The sequence below is a fragment of the Crocodylus porosus genome, unplaced genomic scaffold, assembly GCF_001723895.1.
Source record: "Crocodylus porosus isolate Cpor-Errol unplaced genomic scaffold, CroPor_comp1, whole genome shotgun sequence".
NCBI lineage: Eukaryota > Metazoa > Chordata > Crocodylia > Crocodylidae > Crocodylus > Crocodylus porosus.
Window position 1 is genome coordinate 187,066 of NW_017728925.1, and position 25,512 is coordinate 212,577.

The following is a 25,512-nucleotide window of genomic DNA, read 5'->3' on the forward strand; positions in this document are numbered from 1 at the left end:
GCGCCGGGGGCGCAGCGCGGGGCCCCGCGAGCCGGAGCAGAGCCAGGGCAGGGCCGCAGGTGAGTGCCCCGCGGGTCTCGCCTCTGCTTCGCCGCCTGGCTCCGGGGCGGACCCCTCGCTCTGCCCTTTGGGACCGAGCTGGTTCCCCAGCCGGGCAGGGCTGGGGCCAGGCTTCCCCGGCAGGGCTCGTGCAGCCAGCCTGCGGCGCCCGGGTGGGTCGGACAAGCTGCCAAGCGGCAGTCTTGAATTTAGGCTGGATTCCCCGTGCCCCTCTGGAGTCGGCCGTCCCATCCGGGGCAGGTTAGTGGGTGAAGTTGCTTTACTTCCTCCAGCAGCCCCAGGTGCCTTTTGGGAAGACTTCAGTTTGGAGGGTTTCCTGCCCAGCTCCGATCTGACTGTGGGATCAGCCCCCTCTGGTTTTGTTTCCAGATGCTGTTTGTGGCGAGGAAACTTCTGTGGGATTTAGGCAGGTGCTGCAGCAGTGATTTCTTGGTCTTAAATCATTAGGAGGCAGTGGCCACTGGACTGCTGTAGCTAGAGGGTGTTATGAAGCCAGGACGTGTCTGGCTGCACGCTGCCAGTTTGGTTTTCAGGCAGTGTGGGCTTGTTTCTCTCTCTGGCTTGGACAATGCGTGCTCTCTGTCTGTGCCTGGTGCAAATGAAGCTCACAGAAGTCCCTGGACACTTGTCTTAAACAGTATAGACTTCACACAGATTTTCAGCTCCCAGTTAATCACTGGCACCATGTTCCTCCTTGTGTTGACATGTCTGTTCCAGTGATGACAAGAAGTGTTGGGGACTTAACATGAACATGCCCACAGTTGTCCTGTTGCCTAGGGTGGTGTTGCATGACATCACCCTCAGGGTTTGGAGTGCTGATCGTTCTGTTCTCTGCATCTGTGGGAGGCTGGAAACTGCTTTAACCGAATGAATTGCAGAAATAAATTTGCTAGCAAATGTCGTGATAATGCCAACCTTTACATCAGTGAGATATGTACCTTCCCATAATAAATTGCTTAAATGGAGAAGTAACACTAGGTAGGTATTCCACATATGTTTAGTTGTCTTTTAATGTGGTTAACAGCTGGGTGATGCGTAGAGCAATCGCTGCTCCATTGCCTGCGTATTATAGTTTGAGAAGTGCTCTGTTCTGACTTGCAGGTCAATCACTTTCGTTACCCTTATTTTTAGGAACATAGAAATTGTTATACGAGATCCAATCATTTACCCCAATAACATGTCTCTGAAAGAGGCTACCACCAGCCAGAAAGTATAAAAGACCCTCTCTGGGTGATGAGAGGTTTTCCTTCCAGCTTGTTTTCTTCTAACTGCCTACCAAAGAGAAGAACCAAGCTCCAAATTGTGCAGTTCTTTTATTAGAGAGCGGTCAAAACAGGCTGGGAGCCTAAGATGAGAGTGTTTTCCTCATGAAACTTCTCTCTGGAATTCAGTGCAGGACTATGTGGAAGAGGGGAAATTCAGAACCTCATGCAGAGAGAAAATGTGGCAAGAAGAGGGATTAAATCCGCTGGTCATTTGTGCACTGAAATTGGAGTAGGGGCTTTGGGGTTTAGTTCCCCCCTGGCCATGGAAGTAGTGTTGCAGAGCACCTGTTGCAAAGTGCCTCGACGTCTGCTGAGGAAGTGCTATGTAAGAGCTCAATATACATCATGTTGAGCGATTCCTTGCAACTTGCTTAGTTCCTTTATCTTCTTGATGATGCAGGTGTTTGGCCCTGTTTGCTTCCACTTTTTTTTCTGTGTAGTGGACACACAATCTCACCTCCTAATTGCGGTGCTCTGCGCTCCACTTTGCTTCCATTTTGGATCCTGTATGATCTGGGTTTTCACATGTATTGAGAGGATCTATGATGAGAGCCAGTTGCTTCATCACGGAAATGACCCTGAACATAACATCTAAAAACTCCATATAGTTAGTAGCTGTCATCAGCAGCTGGGAAGCTTTTTTTAAGAGGGACGAAGCATCAACTTTTGCAGAATTTAAGCTTTCATATTCTTTGCACAGCCCTTGTTTTGATTGCAAAGGATGTTGTGCTTATGCTCTGAGGAGGTTGAGATGACTGGAGTGTGTATTCTTAGGGCCTCTAACCACGTCCCCAGTTTCTCCAAGGAAAAGCAGAATTAAATTGACAAGACTCCGGTTAGTTCCACCTCTGCGGGACAGCACGAACCTGACAAGAACCATGTTGATTTCACACTGATTTGGCTTTGAGCTGAACTTGGCTCTCCCCAGTTCGTGTTGATAGGAGCAAAAAATACCGAGTCGGGAGGCAGAGAATGATGGAGATCTCCCCTCTCCTTGCAATAGTCAAGGAGGGGTTAGAATAACAAGGATGCCTTCCCCACCCACCTGCACGTGCACCCCTTCGCCAGGTAGGGTAGCAGAAAGACTGAGCTGGCAAAGTACTTTTGGAAGAATCGCTTCTGAATCTCACTAGTGAGTTTAGAACTGGCTTTTACTGTGTGTTTAGTCCTCTGGCTGGTAGTACGGGTGTCTGGAAAACTCCCTGAGTGCCCATTCATTTTGTGCTTGCCAGGTTGGAGGCGATATCTGGGACTGGAGCAGAGGTGTGATGGAGTCCAAATACAAACAGAAGCCTGGCTGATCCATGCTATGCCAAGTGCATACAGGAGGCCCTTTTGCAGGAAAGCATCCTGTTGCAATCCTAGCCCTTTCACTGTGGAGCCAGTGACAGTCTATACAAGGGAGGTTTTAAGCCTCTAATCAGTTTGCTGGACAATTCCCCACTGCCTGTCACAAAACAGCCAGGCAGGAATTCAGCTGACAAAACTGGATTTGATGCATGGTAGAAAGGGGTGGGGGCGGGAATTCTTCAGAATTGGGTGCCGCAGTTCAACAGCTAGGAGTGGGAGTCCGTGCCCAGTGCCGGCGATCTTGCCTCAAAGAGCACCTTCTACTGAGTCCTCTCGACTTCTAGTGAGATTACGGCCTTTGCTCTGAAGGTGATTCTGAGCCCGCGCTGATACAAAGCAGCTGGTATAAAAGTCTGGCCAAGAATGGGAAGCTGCCTTTTGAATACTCGAATAGAGACTACCGGTGTACCTGGAGAGTGATTGCTTAGCAAGGGGCTGAGTGTTCTGACTTGTGGAAAAGGGCTGGGTTTGCTGGTGCCATGTTTTGAAGATAAGGGAGCTCATGGAGACGAATTTTAAAGACAAGATATAGGAATAGGAGTCAAGAGATGCAGGTTATAGTCCTGTCTCTTCTACTGGGCCAATCATTTAGCTTGTAGGTGCTTTCTTTTCCTCATATCTAAAATAAAGGCAGTGATACTTTCCCATACTAGAAACCATTCATGCTACAGATTAGTGCTAAGTATTGCCACAAGCTCTTGTCATTGCCATGCCCAGCACTTGTGGGTTCTAATAAAATAGAAAATCCCAGACCTTATGGGTCCTTAAATAGTATCCGGTGAGCTGGTCTGGAAATAACTTGAGCTGTGCCAAGGGATTAATAGTTCCCTTAACATCATCTGCATTAAACAGAGTTTAAATGAAAGGATTTACCTGGGTGATGTGGCCTGTCATGTACCAGCCCCTGGACCTTCCTACTTGTGTATGGTATGAAGTCCCTTTCATTTGTCTGAAGGAAAAGCTCCAAGTAGGGGCATGTAGCACAAGTATCTGTGCCCTTGGGTCAGCAGTCATCAGTGTTTCTCCAGCACCCCATTTACAGGCAGAGAGCTTGAGCCACAGAAAGTCTAAGAGATGTGACCAAAGTCATGGGGAATCTGTGGCAGAGTAGGGACCTGAACCCATATTGGCTGAGTTCATACTGGTGCCCCAACTACTGGCCCAGCCTTTACTTTCCCCAGCTCATTACTTGCAAGGTGTTCTTTTTGCTGTGCTAAACCTTCTCTTTGATGTCTTCTTGAGTGCCCAGGAGAAGGGGAGCCAGTTAAATGGGAGGGTGTCCTGTGTTAAGTCTTATTGCATAGCCAATTGCTAGGGTCTCTCCCCAAGCAGTTCACTTCCTAATTGCCTGGCAGCTTAGGTATGAAACTGCCATGAGCCATCTGGCCCCAGCAGTGTTGGGCCATCGATCTGTGGCCTGGTCTCCACTCCATATGGTTAAGGCAGTGGCAGATGCTCTGTAGCGAGCAGCAGTACCTCACCGGGGAAGGGGCTTGATGCCTGAATAGGGTCTCTTCCATCTGCACCTGCTGCTGATTGGGTTCTGTACCCCCAGGGCAATCTGGCCTCAGTGCAGCATCTGGTTGTCAGCCGGCTGATTGCTTTATCTTCTGGCTTTCATCTGGATTAGTTGGGGGCACGGGGGTCAGTTGTTTTTTGTTGGAGGCTGTCCAGTGCGTAAGAGGCTCAGGTGGGATTAAGATGCAGGCTTTTCCAGGTTCTTTGCTCTCCATCGTCCCTGGAGCTACCGTAAACCCTAATTACAGGTAGCAAGAGCACCTGCCTCTTACTAGCCCACTTCTCCTTTGCAGCCCACAGGGCTCCCCTATGTGACTTTATCTGTGACTTTACAGTAGTGCTCTCAGCAAAGCTGTGTCCCCCTGGCTTTGTAGGTATACCCTACCAATATTTCTTTGCAGTAAGGCTCTCCTTGTGTAGACACAGCCATTGCAAGCCAAAGGCAGCTGGTATAACAGGCTGATAAAGCTTTCCAAAGACTGTGTTTTCTCTCTTGGAGATGCTGCGGGCTTCTCTACATCACAGAGCCCTCCAGTGGAAGCATCATGTGTTTCATAGCTTTCATAGACATTAGGACTGGAAGGGACCTTGGAAAATCATCGAGTCCAGCCCCCTGCCGCAGGGGCAGGAGGTCAGCTGGGATCATAGAATCCCAGCAAGATAAGCAACGAAATGTGTCTTAAAGGCATTCAGAGCAGGTGCTTGAACCGCCTCTGGCAGCAGTCTGTTCCAAACCTTGGGGGCTCGGACAGTGAAGAAGTCCTTTCTTATGTCCAGCCTGAATCAGTCACAGTGGAGTTTGGCCATTCGATCTTGTCATTCCTTGGGGCGCTCTGGTGAACAGATGTTCCCCCAGATCCTGATAAGCACCCCTGATAAACTTATAGGTAGCCACCAGATCACCCCTGAGCCTGCGCTTTTCCAGGCTGAATAGCTCCATTGCTCTCAGCCTCTCATCGTAAGGTCTGTTTTCCTGACCTCTGATCATGCATGTGGCTCTCCTCTGCATCCTCTCAAGCTTCTCCACAGCCTTTTTGAATTGTGGAGCCCAAAACTGGATGCAGTACTCCAGCTGCGGCCTCACCAAGGCCGAGTACAAGAGGAGAATGACGTCCCGGGATTTGCTTGAGAAGCATCTATGGATGCAAGCCAGCGTTTTGCTCACTTTACTAGCCACAGCATTACACTGCAGGCTCGTATTCATCTTGTGGTCAACCATGACCCCCAAGTCCCTTTCGTCTGTAGTGCTAATCAGCGTAGCACTGCTGAACCTATAAGCATGCTGCAGGTTTTTCCTCCCAAGGTGGAGAACCCTGCATTTTCAGTGTTGAACGCCATCAGGTTCTTGTCCGCCCGTTTGCTGAGCCTGTCCGCCTGGATTACCCTCCTGTCCTCAGGTGTGGATGCTTTGCCCCAAAGTTTGGTGTCGTCGGTGAACTTGGCCAGTCCACTTCTGACTCCAGTGTCCACATCATTAATAAAGATGTTGAAGAAAATAGGTCCAAGGACAGAGCCTTGGGGAACCCCACTGGTCACAGAGCACCATGACGATTGACTTCCATCAACCACCCTCTGGGTCCGACTACTGAGCCAGTTTCCCAGCCAGCGGATCGTGATGGACCCAAGGCCACAATTGGGCAGTTCTGCCAAGAGATGATCATGGGATACCAGATCAAAGGCTTTTTTGAAGTCAAGATATATGACATCAATCTCTTCTCCCTTGTTCAGGTGATAGGTCACCTGGTTGTAGAAGGAAATGAGATTGGTCAAGCAAGACCTACCCGCAACAAACCCATGCTGGGTATCCCTCAGGATATTGTTGGTAAGAAGGAGCAGTGGCTGGCTACACCACATCCTTAAACAATGAAACCAAGGGACTAAATTACCCCTTTGTCAGCATGGCTGCTTCTGTGCCAGGAGACCCTGCCAACACAGCCGTATTGGCAGGGGGAGCAGTCTTTGTCACGCTTCAAGCTGACACAGCTCTGCTGGCAGAACTGTACAGCACAGATCAAGCATCACAGTGGTACAATAGCTAATGATTCAGCAGCCATTCCCTCTCCTTCTGGTAACCTGGGTTCACGCAGCGGGCTCCAGATTAAATCAGCTGAGGTATCTTGGCTCAGTCCCCACCTTACTTTTTTATTGCTCAGGCAGCCCAACATTCCTGTTGTGCATGATCATCGCTCTCTGCTCAGCACATGATAGCTGCAGCAGATTGTGTCCTGAGTCAGGATCACAATGGCAAATCAGCTGGCGGCACTGTCCATAGATCCTGTTTGCTGTGTCCTTCTCTGTCTGGCACTGTCAGCTTTTTACATCCATTGGCACAAGTTTAACCAAAGTGTACGGGCTCGTCGGAGACTAGTTAATGCCCCAGAGGCACCTAGAGAGCTAGTTGAACTCCAGCACTGAACAGGAGCTGGATGTGAGACTGGGTTTTGGCCCTTGGGGGCATAGTTGGAAGTCAAGGGTGGAGCTTCTTCTCCAGCTGCCCCAAACTGCTTCCTTAGCTTGTTGCAGGCATGACCAGCTTCCCCCTGCTACTGTTTCCTGGTCCTGCAGCCAGTGTCCACGAAGACAGGAAAGCCCTGCCCTGGATTCGGGATCTGCTCTGTTCACATGGGCAAGACAAGCAGCAGAAGTGGATGGGGAATACAGAGCTTTGGGAAGTGTCCATAGGAGGAGGTGATGGCGAAGTGGGGAAGGAGCAATGCAGAGCTCTCGCTGGCAAAAGAGGAGCTGGGTTGATTGATCATGATCACTGCCTTTAGGCACTAGTTCTACTGCAGGGCCGGGGGGGGGAAATAAGCAAACTCTAAAATCCCCTGGCTTAAACTTTATGGCCCTCTCCACCTCAGAAGGAAGCCCATTGGGATGGTTGCCTCCAGGCTCTCGGAGTAGGAGCCAGTCTCTGCAGTCTGCTCCCTGGTCCTATCAGTGACACACAGGCTGCCCAGGCTCTTGCAAAGCAACCTTGGGGTAGCTTGGATTGCTCTGGATGGGCTGGGGATGGCACTGCAGCCCTCTGGAGCCAGGGCTGGGAGGAGGCATCTGCCTCTTGGACAATAACCCCATCACAGCAGTAAGCACTGCAGTTGGCAGAGGAAGGAATGGAGATGGTGAAGGGGGAAGGTGACACAAGGCAGCTGCTGGCCTGGGGGCCACAGACAGAGCCTGGCATGCAGAGTCTACTCAGATAATAGTCTAGTTGGGTCTCGTTAAACAGCGCCTGGAAACAGCCTGCCCTATACTGGAGACCAGCACCCAAGTCCAGTATTGCCAATCCTACAATGTCAAAAATCATGAGAATTGGGATGTAAATCATGAGATGCTATTTTTGAAGTGTTCATGCACATGATTCCTGGGGCAAAAGCAGCGGAGTGCAGAGCCCCAGCCTGTAGCAGGCAGCCTGCCTTTGCCCCATTCACCCCAGTCCCTGCCACACTCCCTCCGTCACTGTGGGGGCCTCCATCTTCCACTCCACGGATTTACCAGCTTGGCACTCTGTACATGCGCCAGAAGAAAAAAATCCTGAAATTTGATCTCTCCAACAGGAGACCACGAGTCAGAGTTAATTTGACTTGGAAATCAGGAGTCTCATGATTTTTTTTTCATTAAGGGTGGCTTTACTGAAAGTCTGTTACAAACTGTGAAGCTTTGCCAGTCTCACATGTATAGCCAACCAGACAATCCTTGATGGGACGATCTCAGTGCACCAGCTCTACCCAGTCCCACTACCCGTCCTTTCGAATTTCCCTTCCAAGTCTGTCCCAAAGCCATTTGCCATGAACCCACCCTGCATCCCTACCTACTCGACTTAGCGCAAGGTTGGGGGCTGCTGAGGGCAGTGTGAAGGCAGCCCCTGGTCTCTGGAGGGTTTTGTCCTTTGTGGCCAGCCTGAAGCAGCATCTAAACAGAATGCAGGGCTCTTCCTTCCTGAAATCACCTACTGCAGAAAAACAAGACCCTTCACCATGCCGGGAGGAGCTGTGTCAAAGCAGGACACACAGAGCAAAGCATCTCAGCTCTGACCAGACCTCCAACTTGTACTGCAGGTCACTTGTGTGGTAGCAGATAATGGCTACTCAGCAAAGGGACCAGGGCTGTCTAACCTGGCTGCCCAGCAATGGGTGTGAGCAGAGGTGTTGTGTGCCTGCATGGTGCCAGGAGGACTGGCTTCAAGCTGCTAGCAGTTTAGAGGTGGTGAAGGGGTCTGTGTCAGGTGGGGATGGAGCTCTGATCGCCCTGGCTGCACCCAGCCCCTGCAGCTGACCAGATACTTTTAGGGTGCCACCTGCAGTGGGGCTGTTGGCTGACTGGTGTTGGCTAGGGAGAGTAGGCAGCCCAAGGTTCAGTTTCTGGCTGGTGGGAGTTGCTGGCATCTGATCTCCCCATGGCTGCTTCTGTAATTGGTGCCAGGGCCAAGTATGCCTTGGTGCCTGGAAGGACATGACTTGGCATTTGCACATGTGCTGAAGAGCAGGTTACTGGTGGTGACATAAGGCCTCTGCTCCTTTTCCCTGCAGCAAGCTGGTGGGCATGCTCTTCCTCTTCGTCCCACTGCCACACTTTGCTCTTGGGACCAGCCACTTCAGTTGGTCAACCCAGAAGTGCTGCTGACTTGCTTCCCTCTTCCCTCTCCCCTGCACACTCTTTAGCAAATGCAGAGTGTGCATTCTGCTTCCTCTGACATATAGGGAGAGGCTTTTGTCACTAATCAAATTGCTGATGGGTCTGGGCTTTCAGCTCATAATTCCATGAGATCTTGCAAGTCCCTGAATGAAGAGGCTGATGTGTGACCCAGCCCAACATTTATGAGCACGAGCTTGCCAGAGACCTCAGCCCAGTGAGCAGTTGTGAGAAACCTAGTCTGCACACTGTCTTGGAGTGAAAGCAGTATCTGTCTTACTCAGCCCCTCTCACTAGTTACTAGAGGGTCCCCACAGATATGGTGAAGTCTTGGTACCTGGCTGATACAGTGTTGATTCCTGTGTTGCAGGTGCCGATGCAAAGCCTATAGGACAGTCCCACAGCGAGAGCAACAATGTGGGGGTGGCAGATGCTCGACGACACCAGAGAGGACGCGGTGAACACCGGAGACACACCATCACCAATGGTGTGGATTACAGCATGGTAGGGGCACTGTCCTGTCCTGGATACCCATCCACCTACCCCGGCTCGTAGGCAGGCCTAGAATTTTGAAAAGAGGGGGAAGATGGTGAGGTGCATCATCCCATATAACACAACCCATTTTTGTCCTGTTAAAAATAAACTAGAAGCTTTTATAAACTGATAGGGGCCTAGGGCTATATTATTCAGTTTAAGATTGAAGTAAAAACAAATATATTTTAATTGGAATGAGTTAAAAACAATCTGTAGGGTTATGAAATAGGGGCTTAATTCCCAGGAGTGGCTAACAGGCAGCAGAGTTGCAGGGCAAAGAATAGCTTGATTGGTGGAGCATCAAGACCACTGAAAAAACAGGTTGTTGGTTTTAAACTTTAGGTGAAGCAGTGATTGAAAGGGGGTGTAAATGCATCAGTGCACCCCTCCTCCCCTCCCCCCCAATCCATTCCTGCCCAGGCTCATCCCTGCCACCCTAAGGGAAACCTGTTCTCTCTTCCCAGATGTCCCCTGTTGTGTAGGTGATGGTTCTTTGCCATCTCATTTGTGGTCCACCCCTGAAACTTCATAGCTGAACTACTTTTTGGGTAGCTTGATCTCTAGGCTATCTCACCTAATGGTCAGATCTTGCTCCTGCTTTGTAATGAGAAATCTTTTAATATGTGCTGATGTGCAGCGGAGCTGCTTGCAAGGTTTCTCCTCTCCTGCAGCACTCTAAACTTGGTCAGGTTTAAGTTTGCCCTTCTGGGCTTGTGGTGGCCTATGGTACCACCAGCGTCTAATGCTCTGGAGTGGTAAGGGGGCAGAATTTGTGCTGCTGCCCCCCAGTATGCTCTCAATGATGGAGGGTCCAGATACAACATCACTGAAGTCAGCTGTGCTCTGTGCAAGTCCAGAGTTCTGCCAGGGCTCAGGCTATTGCTGGATCAGGGCTTTAAACATGAGAGGGGCACATCCTCTGTTCTGTCTCTTTGCATTGCAATATCTGTAGGTGAGTGGTGGAGAATCTCCCCTATACAGCATCCCCTCTGCCACCTTCTGTATCAGTTACCAGGCATAACAGGCAGGGAACAGAACATGGCAAAGCAAGGCTCCATTATGTCTGATCACCAACTGGCACAAATTCTTTAAGCTCTTCTCCCAGCAGCATCAAACAAACTTGCTGCTCTGTTTTAATTTGCTTGGCGCTGGTGAGCACAGGACTGGGGAGTCTGCTTCTATTTACTGGGGTGGGATATCTGCCTCTAGACAGCTGTCACATACAGGAGTCTTGCCACGTAGCAGGACACTATGGCCACTATCGGCTTGCTTCCCTTGCCCAGGGTGAATGCACCTAGCAAGCCTGCAAATCCTCCCTTTGGGTAGGCTGCACTGTTATCTGCAGTGCAGTCTCCTGCCTCTCTCTGGGATCCTGCATACAACTGAGTCTCCCAGCGCTGATCTGAGTGGAGCTGATGGAGCGCGTGGGGTGCCTTTGTGTAGCATTAAGTAGGTTGGTGCATCAGCTTCTGGCTGCATGACACTGCTTGCTGGCCAGGCTGTGTATGGTGGGGGGGTAGGGTTTTGTGCAGGCCTGAATGCGGCACTCATGTGCTTGTGCTGCAGCAGTGCTGAGTGAATGTCACTAGAGGAGGCTTGTGCCCTAGGGAGGCTGTGGGATGAGGGCTCTGCCTCAGTGCAGCTTGACTGGACACTTGGTGTCACCGCATTTGAGCTGGGGGTTCTTTGCTGAGGGACCCATGGGCCAGGGGGAGCTCCAGTGTCCGCACAGCTCTCCAATACTGGGACCAGCCCTGTGGGTCCCTGTCACTGGTGCATGAGGTAGAGGAGGGAGGCAGGGTGGGTTGGGGTTAAGGTACTGGACTGGGGAGACCAGGGTTCAGTTCGTGGCTCTGAGCAAATCATTTGCCTTTGCTTCTCTGTGCCTTGGTTTCCCCCTTGGCAAACTGGCAGTGGCAGTGGTGACAATGCCTTGAGAGACCCATCTTGTGGTACTCCTGAGCCCCTCTCACTGTAGGAACCGAGTGCCCTGCCATCCAAACACACTTATCCTCGCATGACCACTGGGAGGTGGGGATCTCTGCACAGAGTTGCCAAACGATTTGCCTGAGATTGCACTTGCTGCTGATCGGGGAAATGGAGCAGGAATTGATCCTGGCTCTTCCCTGACTGGCTGCTGCTGTAACCACTAGCTTCACCTTCCTTGGGCAGGGGTGGTGGAGTGACTGTTCTTGCTGATCAGCCTAAAACCAGATCAGCCCCTCCAGGGAATGCTTCTGTATTTGGGCAGAAAGTGCTGGATGCTGAAGTGTGCCCTGAGCCTGCCCACCCCAGTGGTATCCATGAGCTGGGGAGAGGAGGGGGTTAGGATCTGCCCCTCTCCCACAGGCAATGCAGAGGCTCTGGCAGGGTGGGAGCCAGGACAGTGAGCGTCTGGCTATCACGTTTTTTACTTAGCCCATTGATCGGCCTGTTCCCCTATGGTTTCTCTGCAGCTGGGATGAAGATTTTTACAAGATGGTAAATTTATTCATGAGCAACCTGGTGGCAACCTCCCCAAGTCCTGCCCTTCCCATTCAAGTGGAAAGGGGCCACTCTTCTTCCTCCCATCCTGGAAAACGCCTCCTCCAACAGCTGTGACCCACTGCTGGCATGCCCCTTCCTCCCACAGCGCGGAGACAGCATTGTCCCACCAGCAGGCAGGATGCTGTCTTGTCCTCTGGTCACCAGGGTAGCTAGCTGGGCCAGGCCCAGAGGGACCATGGCGGAGCATTCTGCCAAGAGCTGCGGCCGGAGCTGGGTGGGCATCCTTGCAACATGCAGCACCCTCCTTGTGCCTCTGAGCAGCAGCCAGTGCAGTGCCAAGGCCCTGCAGTTTTTTCTGTGGGTATGTCCCAAGCTGTCCTTCTGTCCGTCTGGCATTGCAGACGGAGTTGTGGAAAGTGGAAGGAGAGAGACTGGGTCAGCTTGGCTGCTCTGCAGCTCTGGAGGGCTGTGTATAGGGCTAGAATGGGTGGCAGTGGGGTGTTCTGGGGAGGTATCCCTGGCAGGCTGCATGAAGCAGTGGCTTGGCTGGTCACCCTCCAGTTTGCCCTTCTTTTAAGGAGTCAGGTGTGGTGTGTGAATCTGTTGCCTTTGGTACTGTGAGCTGAGCCCTGCGTAGTCTCTAAGTTGTTTGTGTGTGGTGTCAGAGAGGTGTCCTGAGGGCTCCACACCGAAGCCTCACTGACAAGCTCGAGAGCTGGCTCTGTCTCCACGTGCAGGTGTCCCTGGGCCACTTGCTGTCATGATGAGTTCACATGAGGGTTGAAGAACAGCCCAAGGGCTTGGGCTCCCAGAGTTGGCACTAGCGGTCCAGGTCCTGGGATGAGGGACAGGACCCTTGGGCTGACTGTGGGACTAGGCTACAACCCCTTGGGAATGAAGCACATGATGTTCAGAAACCCTCCTGCCTGTCCCTCTCCAAGGAAGGATGTCAGGGGAGAATCTCATGTAGTTTCCTCTACCATTATGTATGTTTTTGTCCTTCTGGAGTGCTTGGAGCGTAAGGGGATGGTGGAAATGCCTGGGTTTTATCTGGAGAGCCATCTCCTCTCCTATTGCAGGCCTCAGTCCTTCTGGTGTCTCTAGGAATTGGCTTGGGAGGGAGTTATCACACTCCCCCAGATTTGATGTCTTGTCCCTGCCAGGAGAACAAAAGCCAGAGTGGAGCAACACCAAGCTGCTGGTGCTTAAATAACAGCACTGAGCCATACAATACCTTGGCATTGTATCTTGTCAGGGAGATCTACAACCTTTTGGTTTCTAGGGTGCTTGTTCTTTGTATCCCATTTTCATCCTCACACTTTGGGTCTCTTCTTCCTTGTTGCAGATGCATGCACCTGAGCCCCATCTGTCCGGGTGGCTGATATCTCCCCGGGTGATGTCTCCTCCCTGGGTGACTCTAGGGATTACTCTTTTCCTTTTCATCATGATTAAAGCTGGTGACCTACTTGCAGCCTCTGGGCAGCACAGAGCTGCTTTATACCCACCCCTGAGCTACACCCAAAGTTTGTCTTGCTAAATATTTGCTCCAGCCATTTTGCTGCCAAGATTTTTCATTGTACCTGGGGACAAAGATCATTGACGCAGGGCTGGGTCCTATCTCAATGATGCTGTGGACCACGGTGGGCCTCCTGTTTCTGCATTCTCCAGAGGTTAGGACTCTTCTCTGTCCATGGCAGGTCCAAGTCAACAATGTCCATGGCACCATCAACCTTAAGTGACTGACTTCATCCCAAAGGTCCAAAGTCACTAGGCAACCACCTGAAGTCTGGCTCTTGTATGTGCATATGTGCAATGTCCAGCCTGTGCAATGTTTTCTGCTCTGTTTTGAGACTATTTGACTGCAACTCAGAGTTAAGGTGATGATGGTTCTGAGCTTCTGATATGAGAGGGGCCAATGTAACCCTGTTTTTTAAGTTTTTAGCATGTGTGTTTCGCTCAAGTGTTCCTGGAAGATCATACACCTTCAGCATGTTGGTGTGAGCCTGTAACATTCATGTTAAGTGGGAGTGTGCTGCCTACAGTTAGGCAGCAAGAGTTAGAAAATGCTGAGTTAAATTAGTAGGGGCTGGGATTGCCAACAGAGCCCATTGAATTTCATCAGGATCTGGGCACCTAATTCCCCTAAGCATCTCTGTAAAATTGTAGCCTCCAGCAATAGACTGTCTGAAATCAGAGCACAGCCCCTTGGAGGTTAAATAGCAGGTTTCAGCAAAGTGATAAGGGGAATTCTTGCCTCTATTCCTAAGGCAGAAGTGGGGGGTTGATATCCTGCTGTGGCTCCTTGGGCTGTAGAGCTGGGATCTCAATCCAGGGTAGAGGAAGAGAGCTGTCATGATTCTCCCATGCTTGTGTGACATGCGTCTGAATGAACCAGGGGGAGAAACCTGTTCCTTATATGGCAAGGATCTGCTGTGGGAAAGCCCTCACTGAAAGAGCATGCTCTCTGGTGGGCCAGCTTCTGCCAGGTCTGTAGCAATCACAGGGCCTCCTGTTGCATTAGGCTGGACTGGTAGGTCACTGAAACGTAAGTGTGGTAAAAAGGCCACACTAGGCGCATCTACATGCGATGTTTACTGCTGAGTTGTCTAATTAGCTCCACAAGATGCATCTCGGCATCTACACATACAGGGCTATTAAGCTGGAGTAAACCAAAAACTCTGCCGCAGATTAGTACCTGTAAATACAAGTATTATCCTACAGCAGAGTCTTTTACTCTGTAGCAGCACACATGTAAATGCTGATGGAGCTGGCTGGGGCACAAGTCTGCTTTAGTGCAGGAGCTGCCTGTCAGCTAGCCCCACACTGAAGCGCCCTCTTGCCCCAGCCAGCCCCTCCACAGTGCATTGAGCTGGCAGGCTGGCCCCCCGGGCCTTCTGCCAGCCAGGGCTTCTCCAACTAGGCTCGATGTGCTGCAGTCCCAGATGGACACGTAAACACAGTGCCCAGGAGCAGTACATTCTGGCACAATATGCACCAGAGTTTATTGCTGCACATGAATATGCATGTGTAGACACACCCATTGAGTTTGAGCACATAAATGAGTCTAGATAAGTCGCATCCAGATATTTCCTCAAGAAGAGGATGGAGCCACCTTTCAAGACAGACGAGGCATCTATGTAGTGCACAGCTGAATTCCTGTTTATGCCATGGCTAGAACCAGCTCCTGGACAAAGCTTCACTCTGTTTGACATGGCTTTGAGCTGGACCCATGAGCTGGAGTGACTCAAGCTTTCTGCTAGGTCATGGATGGCTTCAGAGCAGAGAGTGGTGGGCCTGTCTCTCTGAACACCTGGCATCGGTCTGCTCCAGGGATAGCAGCTATGAGCAAGCTATTCCTAGGGTAGACGTGTATAGGATCTATGGCCTTTGGGTCTAATGATGGGGCATGAAAGGTACATGGGTTTTGTCTTGCAGCTGAAGCAAATGAAGGAGCTGGAACAGGAAAAGGATGTCTTGCTTCAGGGGCTGGAGGTGGTGGAGCGTGTCCGGGAGTGGTACCACCAGCAGATCCAGATGGTGCAAGAGCACCAGAAATACCTGGGCAAAAACAAAGCCAGCAATGTGAGTATAGGGCTTGCTCTGGGGGTTGGCTTGTCAAGGCACATCCCTGCCTGGCAGAAGCTGGATCTGGTTAGGCCTCAAGTTTGGAAGGTCCAGTGGAGCTGAGAGGTGGGGTTTTCAAAAACACTCAGCTCTGATTGCACCCAGGTGCCCCAGCTTCAGGAGCAGCTGAGTCAAGTGTGCTAAAAAGCATGCCCCACAAGTCAGGAGCTGGGCACGTGTGGGACATACATCTGAAGAGGGGCTCGGAGCAGCTGGGATCATTTGCTTGTGAAGGAGCCATGGGAGACAGCGGGGCAGATCATCTTCCCCTCTTATTTCATGAAAGCTGAGCAGCTCCTGCCAGTAAATGACAGGAAGCCCCGCTTTGCCTGGTTTTGATCTACCCTGTGGGAGCCAATTACAAGATCACTCAGCCCCTGTGCAAGCATTGGCCCCTAACATTGCTGAGGCTTAGTGCTGCTTCCACCAAGGTGAAACTTCATAGCCCGAGCCAGCTCAATGGTAAGAGCAAGTGTGTAATAAAGAGCAGGATATCCCTAGTGTCCATGGACAGCCCAATTAGCTCTGCCATCCCAGATCATGGCAGGGCTGCCCTATGGGAACCAAGAAGGGTCCATGTCTCCTCTTTCTTAAGCATGTACACATGCACCTCCTGCAGCCTTGCTCAGCTGGCTGGGCTTTGTGCTCTCACAGATCTTGTGTCCTGGTGACTTCGTAACTCTGGGTAAGAGCCAGAGGAGGCTCCTTTATACCCACACCACTCTGCTTGCTAGAGGAAAGCACATTTCCATCCAGGGCCTGAGGTCAGCACTGGCTGAAATAGACTCACTCTGCCCTCCGTGCTTTGCATGTCAGTCTGGCCTTTGGGGACAAGTCCAGTGCAATCAGTTCTGTGATAAGGGGCATGTGCAGATATTACAACAGCTAAAGGGTCCTTCTGTCCACATGCTGCAGCAACTGGAACCTTTGGGGACTGGCTGCTTGTTCTGTTTCTGTCCTCAGGACTTCCTCCCAGAAGGAAGCCAAAGCCACCTGGGCCGCCTCCTACCTAAGCTGCAGGAAGTGATTCACTGCTTTTCTGAGCTCCTTACCACCTCGGGGAAGGTGAGCATTGTGTGTCTATAAGCCCAGGCCCTTTGTTCCAGGCCTGGCAGCCTGCATTGATCTCTACTGCAGTGCCAAAAGCTCCATGGATAGAGTGATCAGACCAGCAGTAGGAGCTTATGGATGACCACAGGGGTACCCAGGGCTTCGGATAGGAGATCTGAGGTGGCACATGGAGAGCATTGGATCAAATAAGCCAGGACATGAGCAGCATTTGCAAACCAGTCCATGAAGCGCCCGTGTGTCCCAGAGCGATGCGTCTTGGCAGCATCTGTCAAGGAATTAGGCACAAAGTCCATAATTAAAACATCCTGTACTGCAGGACTCCAGCCCCTTTCTGGGACCAGCCACTGTCAAAGCCAGGGTGCTGAGCTAGACATGCCTCTGACATGACAGTCTGGCAGTTCCCTGTGATGCCAGTTAATGAGCTGTGATTCCTGTTTGCTCCAGTCCGGAGCAGGAGTTCAGAGCCTCGTTCCCCTGCATGCCCAGGAGAGATCAGCTGAGGGGAAGGGCTGCTGGCACCCTTGGAAGATGGGAGTCCTTACCTTGGGAGAGAAGGGTGGGGGTGTAACTCATCTGCACCCATCCTGTCAGAGCCAAGCTGCTCCCTTCTCTTCCCTCTCCTGCAGCCCTGACCGCACTCCCCTTGCTGCTTTCAGCCAAGCAGAATCCTTGCTCCAGGGAAGGTGGAAGATGGGGAAGGCTGAAGCACTCTAAATCTCTGAAAGTACAGGTAGATTGCATGGGCCTAGCAGTGATCTTACAGTGCTCTCTGCTGGCTGAGGTGTGTACTGAAATGTCAGTGCCTCTGCTGGGGAAGGACTTTGCAATGAACTACCTGCAGGAGGCAGGTATAAAGAGGGAGGCAGGACTGAATAGTGGCCCCGAGCAGAAAGGAGAAGAAAGGCAGGGGTGGAAGGGAGATCTCCTGAGGCAGAACCCAGCCCCAGTGGTTGCCAGTAATCATATCATGCAGCCCTGCTTGATCCAACCCCATCCTAAAAGGCTCTCCTTCCCCCCAGGCTCCTGCTACTCCTATTTCAGGGCTGCTCCAGAACCTTGCTGCTGATGGTGACAAGTCTTCTACCAATGTCCGGCTTAAGCTGCCACATGGCTAGGTCACACCTTTGTGCTACCACAGTTCTGTAGCTTCTACCAGCTCTTCCTCCTCCCTGCTTCCCCTAGCTCTATTTACAGACAGCCCTTTCCTTGCCTTGGTGGGGAGGGGGGTGAAGCTGGGGGCTGGAATGGGGCCTGCCTTGGCTGCGCTGCTGGGCCAGAGGGAACGGAGCCCCCAGGACTCCCGTGCCCACCCTGCTCCAAGTCATCCCCGGGAAGAGCCCAGACACATGCCCAGCCCCAGCCTGCAATGGCAGCCTGCCTTGCCCTGTGCAAATCTGGGGGCACATGCCCCCATGCCTCCTGGGGTATAGCAGCAGGAACTGTTCCCCCTGGACAAGCTGCTCACGGCTCAGTCCCACGCCCCACTGGCTGTGCAGTGACTTCCCTTCCCACCACTACTGCAGCCGCTGGAAACCCTCAGCCAAACTGCCTTGTGGCCCTACTTCTATCCTACATTTGTGGGGGCTAAGTCCCATTAGGCCCCCCTACTGCCACCTGTGCCTTGTATAGAGGCACTCCCCTGTCTCTACTGGCAGTAGCTGATACATACTGGGATCCTGTTCACCTCTTCCATAGTGGCAGTGCACTGATGAATCAGTCATCCTCTGAGCAGTGGCTATATCCAGTCCTTTTGTGCTTTGTTCCAAAGCGAGCTCCCAGTTTCAAGTGAAAAGTCTTGTATCCTTTCTTGTTACTGGGGACAGACTGAAAGATTAACTCCTCCCCATTCCCTTTTCAGCCTCTGAATTCCCCATCATCAGTGGTAAACAGACTGGCTGCTCCTATCCCCACAGCATCTCTTGCCTTGGCAGGGAACCAGCAAGCCATCAACATGCTGAAGGAGCAAAATCGGCTTCTCACAAAGGTTAGTGTTGGTGGGATAAGAAGTTCCTCCCCCAGTGGAGAAACATCAGGAGCTGGGGCAAAGCAAGGGCAGGGCAGCCAGAGACCTGGGGTTGTGGGGAAGGGACCCTCTCAGGGAGGCTGCGAATGGGAACCAAACTAAGAAGGGTGGAGGTGGGAGGGGAATCTTATGCAGCAGAGATGCTTGGAGCCCCCACAACAGCCGGGGCTGTTCACACTGTGCTAGGACAGTGTGGGGGCTCCTCAGGGCAGCAGCTGTGGCATCTCTCTCCAGCACAAAATTTGCTTTCTGGCTAACTGGAACACCCTCAGGTTCAGGAGAACTGAACATCTGGGGTGTTTTGGGCTGGGCAAGACTCCAGGAGGAGCTTGCTGTCCCCAGCTGGCTCCTTGCCCTCATAAGGTCTCATCTCTTCTTCTGGCACAGGAGGTGACAGACAAGAGTGAGCGGATCACCCAGCTGGAGCAGGAGAAATCCTCCCTGATCAAACAGCTCTTCGAGGCACGGGCCCGCAGTAACCATGAAACAAGCCAGCTGGACTCCACCTTCATCTAGCCTCCAGCTCCCCCCTGAGCCCTCTGCCAGAAAGCAGCCCCCAGCCCCAGCACTTGAGTTTCTGTGGGTCCCAGGCTTCCTGCAGGTCCCTCTAGGGCTATGGCTCTTGTCTAAGACTCCTCACTCCTCAGCACCTCAGTTCTGGCAGGGATTGCGATGCTGACAAAACGCTTGGACAGACTGTCTGTGTCTGACAGAGAGAAACCCTGACACAGGCCTCTCCAGAGGCCAGTAGCACCTACTCTCCTACTCGCACTGGACAGCATGATGCTGCTGCTATTCTTCCCGCTCCTGAAACTCCAGAGATCTGCCAGTCTTCCAGCTTTGCTCCCCGGGTGCCTGGGGCATTGTCAGGCTCAGTGTGCTCCTCCCTCTGCAGTTGGGCAGCACACTGGGAAGCTGGGATGGCCTTGCTCCTTTGCCTGACCTGGGTCAGGACCAATTGCTGCGGGAAGAAGACTGTTTTCATTCAACACTCCATTGAGCACTGAGGGCACCAAGATCCTTGCCTGCCTACCAGTCTCTCGCCTGGTTGTCCCACAGGCCTGGGCTGGATCACCCATGATGGTATACTCTAGTTCTGCCCACAGCCAGTGCCCTGCCTGCTTGTGGCATCAAAATGAGACCTCACAACCGTGGGTGGCACAGCTCTTCATGGTACGATCATCCCTCATGGGTTTACACAATGTTTACACTTCAGCTGGCCTAGTGAGTGAAGGAGGCAATTCCTACCTCTGAGATCTTGTTCAAGCTGCCTGCAGACATTATGGACAGCGGTGGAGTTTTTCCTTGTGACCAAAAGGGTCAAAGTTAATTTTTGAAATGAAAGGCTAGGATCTGTAGCATGACATAGCAATTAGTGAGCTCCTGAAGCCTCAGACTAGAGCACCCATAGGACTAAGAAACCTGAAAGCACATAGGCTCTTCCCTTTCCTAACCCTGCCCCAGCTGGGGAAAACATAGCTGTTTTGCACCTCTGAACATGGCAGCCTCCTCTGACCTACATCCCTCTTCTATGTTTACATGGCAGGTAGGGTTTGGGGAAGCAGGTGCTATGAAAGGGGGACAGGCACTACGCATGGCATCTGATTTCATGTTTATGGTCTTCTCATTCACTGAATCACCTAACGGGGCCTGGACACATTCTGTTGTTTTCTCAGTACAGTGAAGGATGCTGTATTGTAGCCCGACTTTCCCTGTAGCCCATCTCCTGTTTCCCCTCTCTGGGAGCTTTTATCTTCCCAGCTGCTACCCTTTCCAAAGTCCAGCTTCTCTCCAAGTGTTTACCTTGAACATTAGCATATGACCTCTGCCTTCTGTACAAGTTGTTTGACCCCAGTACTCTTTCCTGCCATGGCAGGGGGTCAGACTAGATGATCTACTCACGTCCCTAGAAACTATGAAACTATAAGTGCTGCTACAACAGCTGGGGTGAGGAGGGGGGCAGGAAAGAGAAAAATAGTTCAGAGGGTGCTGTGTTCCTGTGGCTGTCAGCATGCACTGGGTCCAGTCTTTACTCACCAGCGCTCAGGTGGAAACAGGTCTCTGCTGCTTACCTGTTGCTCAGTCTCCACAATGCCTCCATGGAACTGATCAAGTCTTTGGTAAAAAGGCTGCAAGATATAGGCCTCTTACAGCTACTCTCTTTGTCTTCAATGAATCCAGTTGGTCTCCATTAATAAAGCTGCTAACTCCATTCCCACTCCATCACCTCCCCATGCCTTCCCCACTTTACCCTCCTCCCACATCTCAGTTTATGTAGGATGGACCTTTTTTTTTTCCAGGCATTGCAGCTGAGATAGCAGCATAACATATTTTTCTATAGCCTGCCTGACAACCCAGCCCCCAAAAAAACAGCCGTCTCTTGGGAAAAGCATGGAGCATCCAGCATCCAGCACAGCGGAGCCTGAATGCCCACAAGTGGTTCTGGGTATTGCTGCAATAGTAATAAGGGCCTCTCTGCAAACAGAAAATCATGATGGACTCTGGTTGCTGGGCACAAGCTGCTCCTGGCAATAAGCACTGATTCAGCCAGAGGGTCCTGACAATAGCAGCAGGAGACTCGGGCTTTGAGAGCCAGACCTACCCATTTCTGGTACGGGGGTGAGACTGAAGCCTGGTTTTGTTATTCTGGCCATTCACCAGGCTCTGCTGTGTGAGCAAGCTGAACTCGGAGACCTTGGCCTCCTGGTCTACAGAGATGCTGTAGGAAGACCTCAACGAAGGGAAGGATTTTAGGTTTCAAGGTAATGTTCTGGTTTTGCGCTTAATCACATAGAATCTGGTGCATGTCTACAACACAGCAGGTTTCCCTGGACCTTCCCGCTCCCCTGTAGCCATCCCATTAAGATCTCCAAGCCCTGCTGTCCAGAGCCTCTGGGGGTCCCCTTCCCTTCTGTCCTGAACTCCCTGCTCTGTTCTCAGAGCTGCCCTACCTCCCACTGCTATGGGCAGTAGGAAGTCCCCACCTTGAATGTTTACAGCCTGGACTCTAGCTGCCAGTCCTGTATGTAGCAACAGCTGCTCTCCTCGGGGAGGTTTTATTGTGTGTATGAATGACACTGATAGCTCACAATTTCTTTATATTTCAAATAAACACCAGAAAGAATCTCGAGGGATCTGCATTTATTCTCTGCAAGCCCAGGTGCTGAGACCCGTTTGCGCGGAGTCTGTGGCTCTGGTTTTGCTTTGCTGCTGGACAGCAACCCTGTCCACCGAATCTTAGTTCCTGCCAGAGGAGGGAGCCCTGCCATGGCGCATGGGCTGCACAGGCTGGCTTCTGAGAGTGCAGTGAGGCTCTCCTGGCTGCCTTTCTTCATTGTGTGCAGGATCAGATCTGCTTGAGAGGGGATTGGGATAGAAATTGGTCCTTGCTCCTAGTGGATCGGGGATGGAAATCAAGGACTGGTGATGTACCTGGCCTCTGACCCTGTTTCTGGCTGGGGTGAGAGCTGACTCGGGACAGCTGAGCTAGCATGTAATCAGTGGGTCGTGAAGGGGGGTGTCTTTACATGGCTTGTACTAGGCTGCAGGAAAGGAGGTGGGGGATCCTGGCTGATGGGAGGGCACTAGTTCCCCTGATACCTTTGCACAAGATAGGTCAAGCTCCAGGCTTTATCTGTAAAAGCATCAGTGGGGCTGCATCCTGACAAGGTGGCTTTGCTGGGTTGCTTATCCTGACCGAGTTGTTCCAAGCCAACTCAGGATGGTGCAGAACAGCCAGACCCCCCCCTCCACCAGACCTCCTGCTCTCAGCACAGGCTGGCAGCAGCTCTGAGCCGCTACCTGGGACTAGGGCTAAGCTAGCGTATCAGTTTAGTTATCTGCAGCTGTGAAGGAAGGCCTGGTTCTGTCACAGGGTAGAGGGAACTTTCCACCAAAGTTGCGGAGCTAGGATCACCAGACCCTGCCACTTCTCTGTGGAAAGGGAACAGGAATAGCAAATAGAGGAAGTAGTAAGGTGAAGTAGGAAGGAGTGGTCACCTCTGTCTGCTGGGAGCTGCTTTTCCTTACCTGCACAGCTGTGTGTAAGGTGCTTTCCATCAGTCAAGTGTGCTTTATACCGACATGAGTCACCTCTGCACCTAGCCCAATAAACACTAGCTGCCCTGCTGTCATTACAGGCAACAGCTAATATAAATACATGCTTGTAACATAAATAACAAATAAATAATAAATAAATACATACATAAATACTTTCCTCTATGTGGTGAAAGGTGCTAGTCCTGACTCGGATCACTGCAGTTGGAGAAAGGGGCTCTGCTGTGTTCTCCTACCCATTTCCTTCTTCCAGCCCTCGTGTGCTCTGGCAGCAGGAACACCCCAGCTAATCTTATCACACCTGCCAGGCACTAGTGTGTATGTATTGGACACAGCTATGGAGGCAGAGGTAGGTCCTGCTCTGCCCCTGCAGGAAGCCTTGTTGCCAGGCACCCCGCCAAGCCTGTTGGGAAAATGTGCAGGGAAAGTTCCCTGTAATCTGTGTCCACTGAATCACTTGCACACTGACTCAGCCGGGAACCTGGGTGTTTCCTCACTGCTGGAGACAGCTGCTCCCCGTGGACTAGCCCAGCTGGGCAAGACTTGCAGCCAGGACTACAATGTGGGCAGTGCCACGTGAGCTGCTGCTGCCCTATCCCATGCAGTTCCTTCAGCCTGAGATGCAGTGAGGTAAGCAGTTGGCTGCCATATCTACTTCCTTCTTGGCCTTGACTGAAAAAAGCTGGTACCTTAAGGGATGTGGTTGACCAGGAACAAGGCTGAGACCACACAGACTTTACATCCAGGACATAGAAGAGAGTGCTGTGGCCACCACTGCTCTGCTGCCCTGAGTAGAGACAGGTGGCCTAGAAATGAGAGGTGTTTTTTCCCCACTAACAAACCACTCCCTCATCTTACTCTTCTAATTAAGCCCTCAGGTCTTAATTAAGAGTCAGACAAGCTGCTCATACACCTTGGAAGTGGCATTTTCACTCCTGAGCTCAGTAGACCCTCCTCTGCTCTCCAGTGGGTGACCTCCTCTCTGAGGAGCAGGGTTAGGCCTTACTTTACAACAGGGAAAGGAGGCTTAGCAAGGGGACTTGCCCAAGCCCCCCCAATGACTCAGTAGCAGAAAAAATCCATTTCTCTCATCTCTCAGACCCGGGCTTTAATACTACAGCTGTCCTGAGGTCTAGCACCACAGCTGCGCAATAGGTCTGCCTTCCCAGCCTAGCAGAGGCATAGAGAGGAAGGGTGGCTCAGTGGTTAGGGCGCTCTGCTCTCCTGGGCTCAAGGGAGTTGCGTTCAGTCCTCTGCTCTGGCATAGGTGTCCTGTATGTCTTTGGGGCATGTCATTTAATCTCCCTGTTGCCCAGCTGTAAAAGGGGCCCTTCTGAGGGGTGTTACAAGATGAAATGCAATAACGAGTGCAAAATGCTCTGATGCGATGGCAACAGAATCAAGTCATAAAGGCGCTATTGATGTTGCCCATAGTGCCCCTCTAGCTAGCAGTGTGGTCTATCCTGGATGGGGTCCAAGCACAGCAGAAGGATGCTGGCACGTCATTGAAACCACATCCTCTTTTACCCGGCCTGGATTTGGGGCTGCCCATTAGATTCATGGGCCCTTGCTGTCCTGTGTGTAAACTGCTCCTAACAGCCACATTTCTATAGCTTCTGATTAAACCCATTAGCAATTGCTTTCAAGTGATTGAGACAGCAACTTCAAAGTCCTGGCCCTGTCCCAGGTTGGTGGCTGTCCCCAGTTCTTGGCTGTTTCATGACTGTCTTTGGGTCTGGAGTCTCTGAGGTTGCCCCAGTGACAAAGGTCATTGTCCCCTCTGAATGCCATCTCTGTGCTTGGAGCCCCGGTCAGTTCAGCCACTACCCTTGTCCTCTCCTGGAAGAGGGGAAAGATCTGTCCAAGCCCGTGGGGCTTGGCTTGCCCTGCTTTGGACTCCGTCTAGGCAGGCATTACTCTGCAGGGCTATTGCTGCTTAACTGCTCAGCATGCGGAGCTGGAGCAAGCTGCTGCTTCTGACTTGACAAGACCTGGATAGGAACTGTGCAGGGATCTCTGGGCTCCACGCTCCTCATTGCTGACCTGCTGCACTCTTGGTTGTTCCTTCCTGAAGCTGTCCTGGAGTCCAGGGGGTCTTCATGGAGCCAAGGATTGTGGAAACTGCCGGTCTCCAGCCCCAGAGTAGAGCTATCAGGTGGATCTACCCTGGAACTGAGGAGCCTGAAAGTAGTACAGTGCCCAGTTTGGGGCAGCTAATAGATTGGGAAGGTCCTCCAGGCTGACAGACTGGTAAATTTAACCCAATAACTTGGCTCAAGCAAATCTTCTATCCAGAGGAGAACTCCATTCCCCACCAGTGCTTTGTACAGAGCTGAAATCATACCCCCAGCTCCTACTGACTGATCTTCTTTGCACATTCAAGGATTGCATTAGCCCTTTTTGCTACTGCAGCTCTCTGGGAACTCACTTGGAGTTGCTTGTCCATTGTGACTCCCAAGTGCTTTTCAGATTTCCCTTCTGCCTCAGATTCAACCAACAGTCCTTCAGGCATCTTAGCTTGTATGGGCTAGACTCTATTCTCTCATAGGCTGGTGTAAATCAGGAATGACTCCTGAAAGTTGGTGAAGTTACGTAGGTGTGAGTGAAATGCTAAAGTCGGTGGGATTGAAGTCAACAGCATGAGCCTTGGCCCAGTCCAGTATTTCTAATCCAGGGATTTCTAAATGTTGCAGTGCACAAATTGGTGTGGTCCTGGGTCTCTCTCTGGCTGCTGGAATTGCCTCAGCCTTCTTAGGTCCTGATCAAGTCTCATTTGTTCATGTTGGGGCCACAGATCCCTGCCTGGTGTGCATACTGGTGCAGTCTACTTAAATGAGCCTTATCCAATGTACAGTACACTGAAGCCAGCTGCTTCCTCCTCAGAGCAGAGCT

The 25,512-nt window shown here is 51.7% G+C and overlaps 1 protein-coding gene across 1 annotated transcript in view; it reads left to right on the forward strand.

The window, feature by feature from the left end:
* The window catches only part of SAPCD2 (suppressor APC domain containing 2), a 20,798-nt gene extending 397 nt beyond the window's left edge, over positions 1–20,401 (forward strand). Inside the window, exons 2-7 of the mRNA XM_019541081.1 lie at positions 3–59; positions 9,196–9,329; positions 15,282–15,428; positions 16,434–16,535; positions 18,400–18,525; positions 18,952–20,401. Coding sequence (XP_019396626.1) covers positions 3–59; positions 9,196–9,329; positions 15,282–15,428; positions 16,434–16,535; positions 18,400–18,525; positions 18,952–19,080 — 695 coding nt within the window. The 3' untranslated portion in view covers positions 19,081–20,401. The remainder of the gene's footprint in view (positions 1–2; positions 60–9,195; positions 9,330–15,281; positions 15,429–16,433; positions 16,536–18,399; positions 18,526–18,951) is intronic.
* The last annotated feature ends 5,111 nt before the right edge of the window (positions 20,402–25,512 follow it).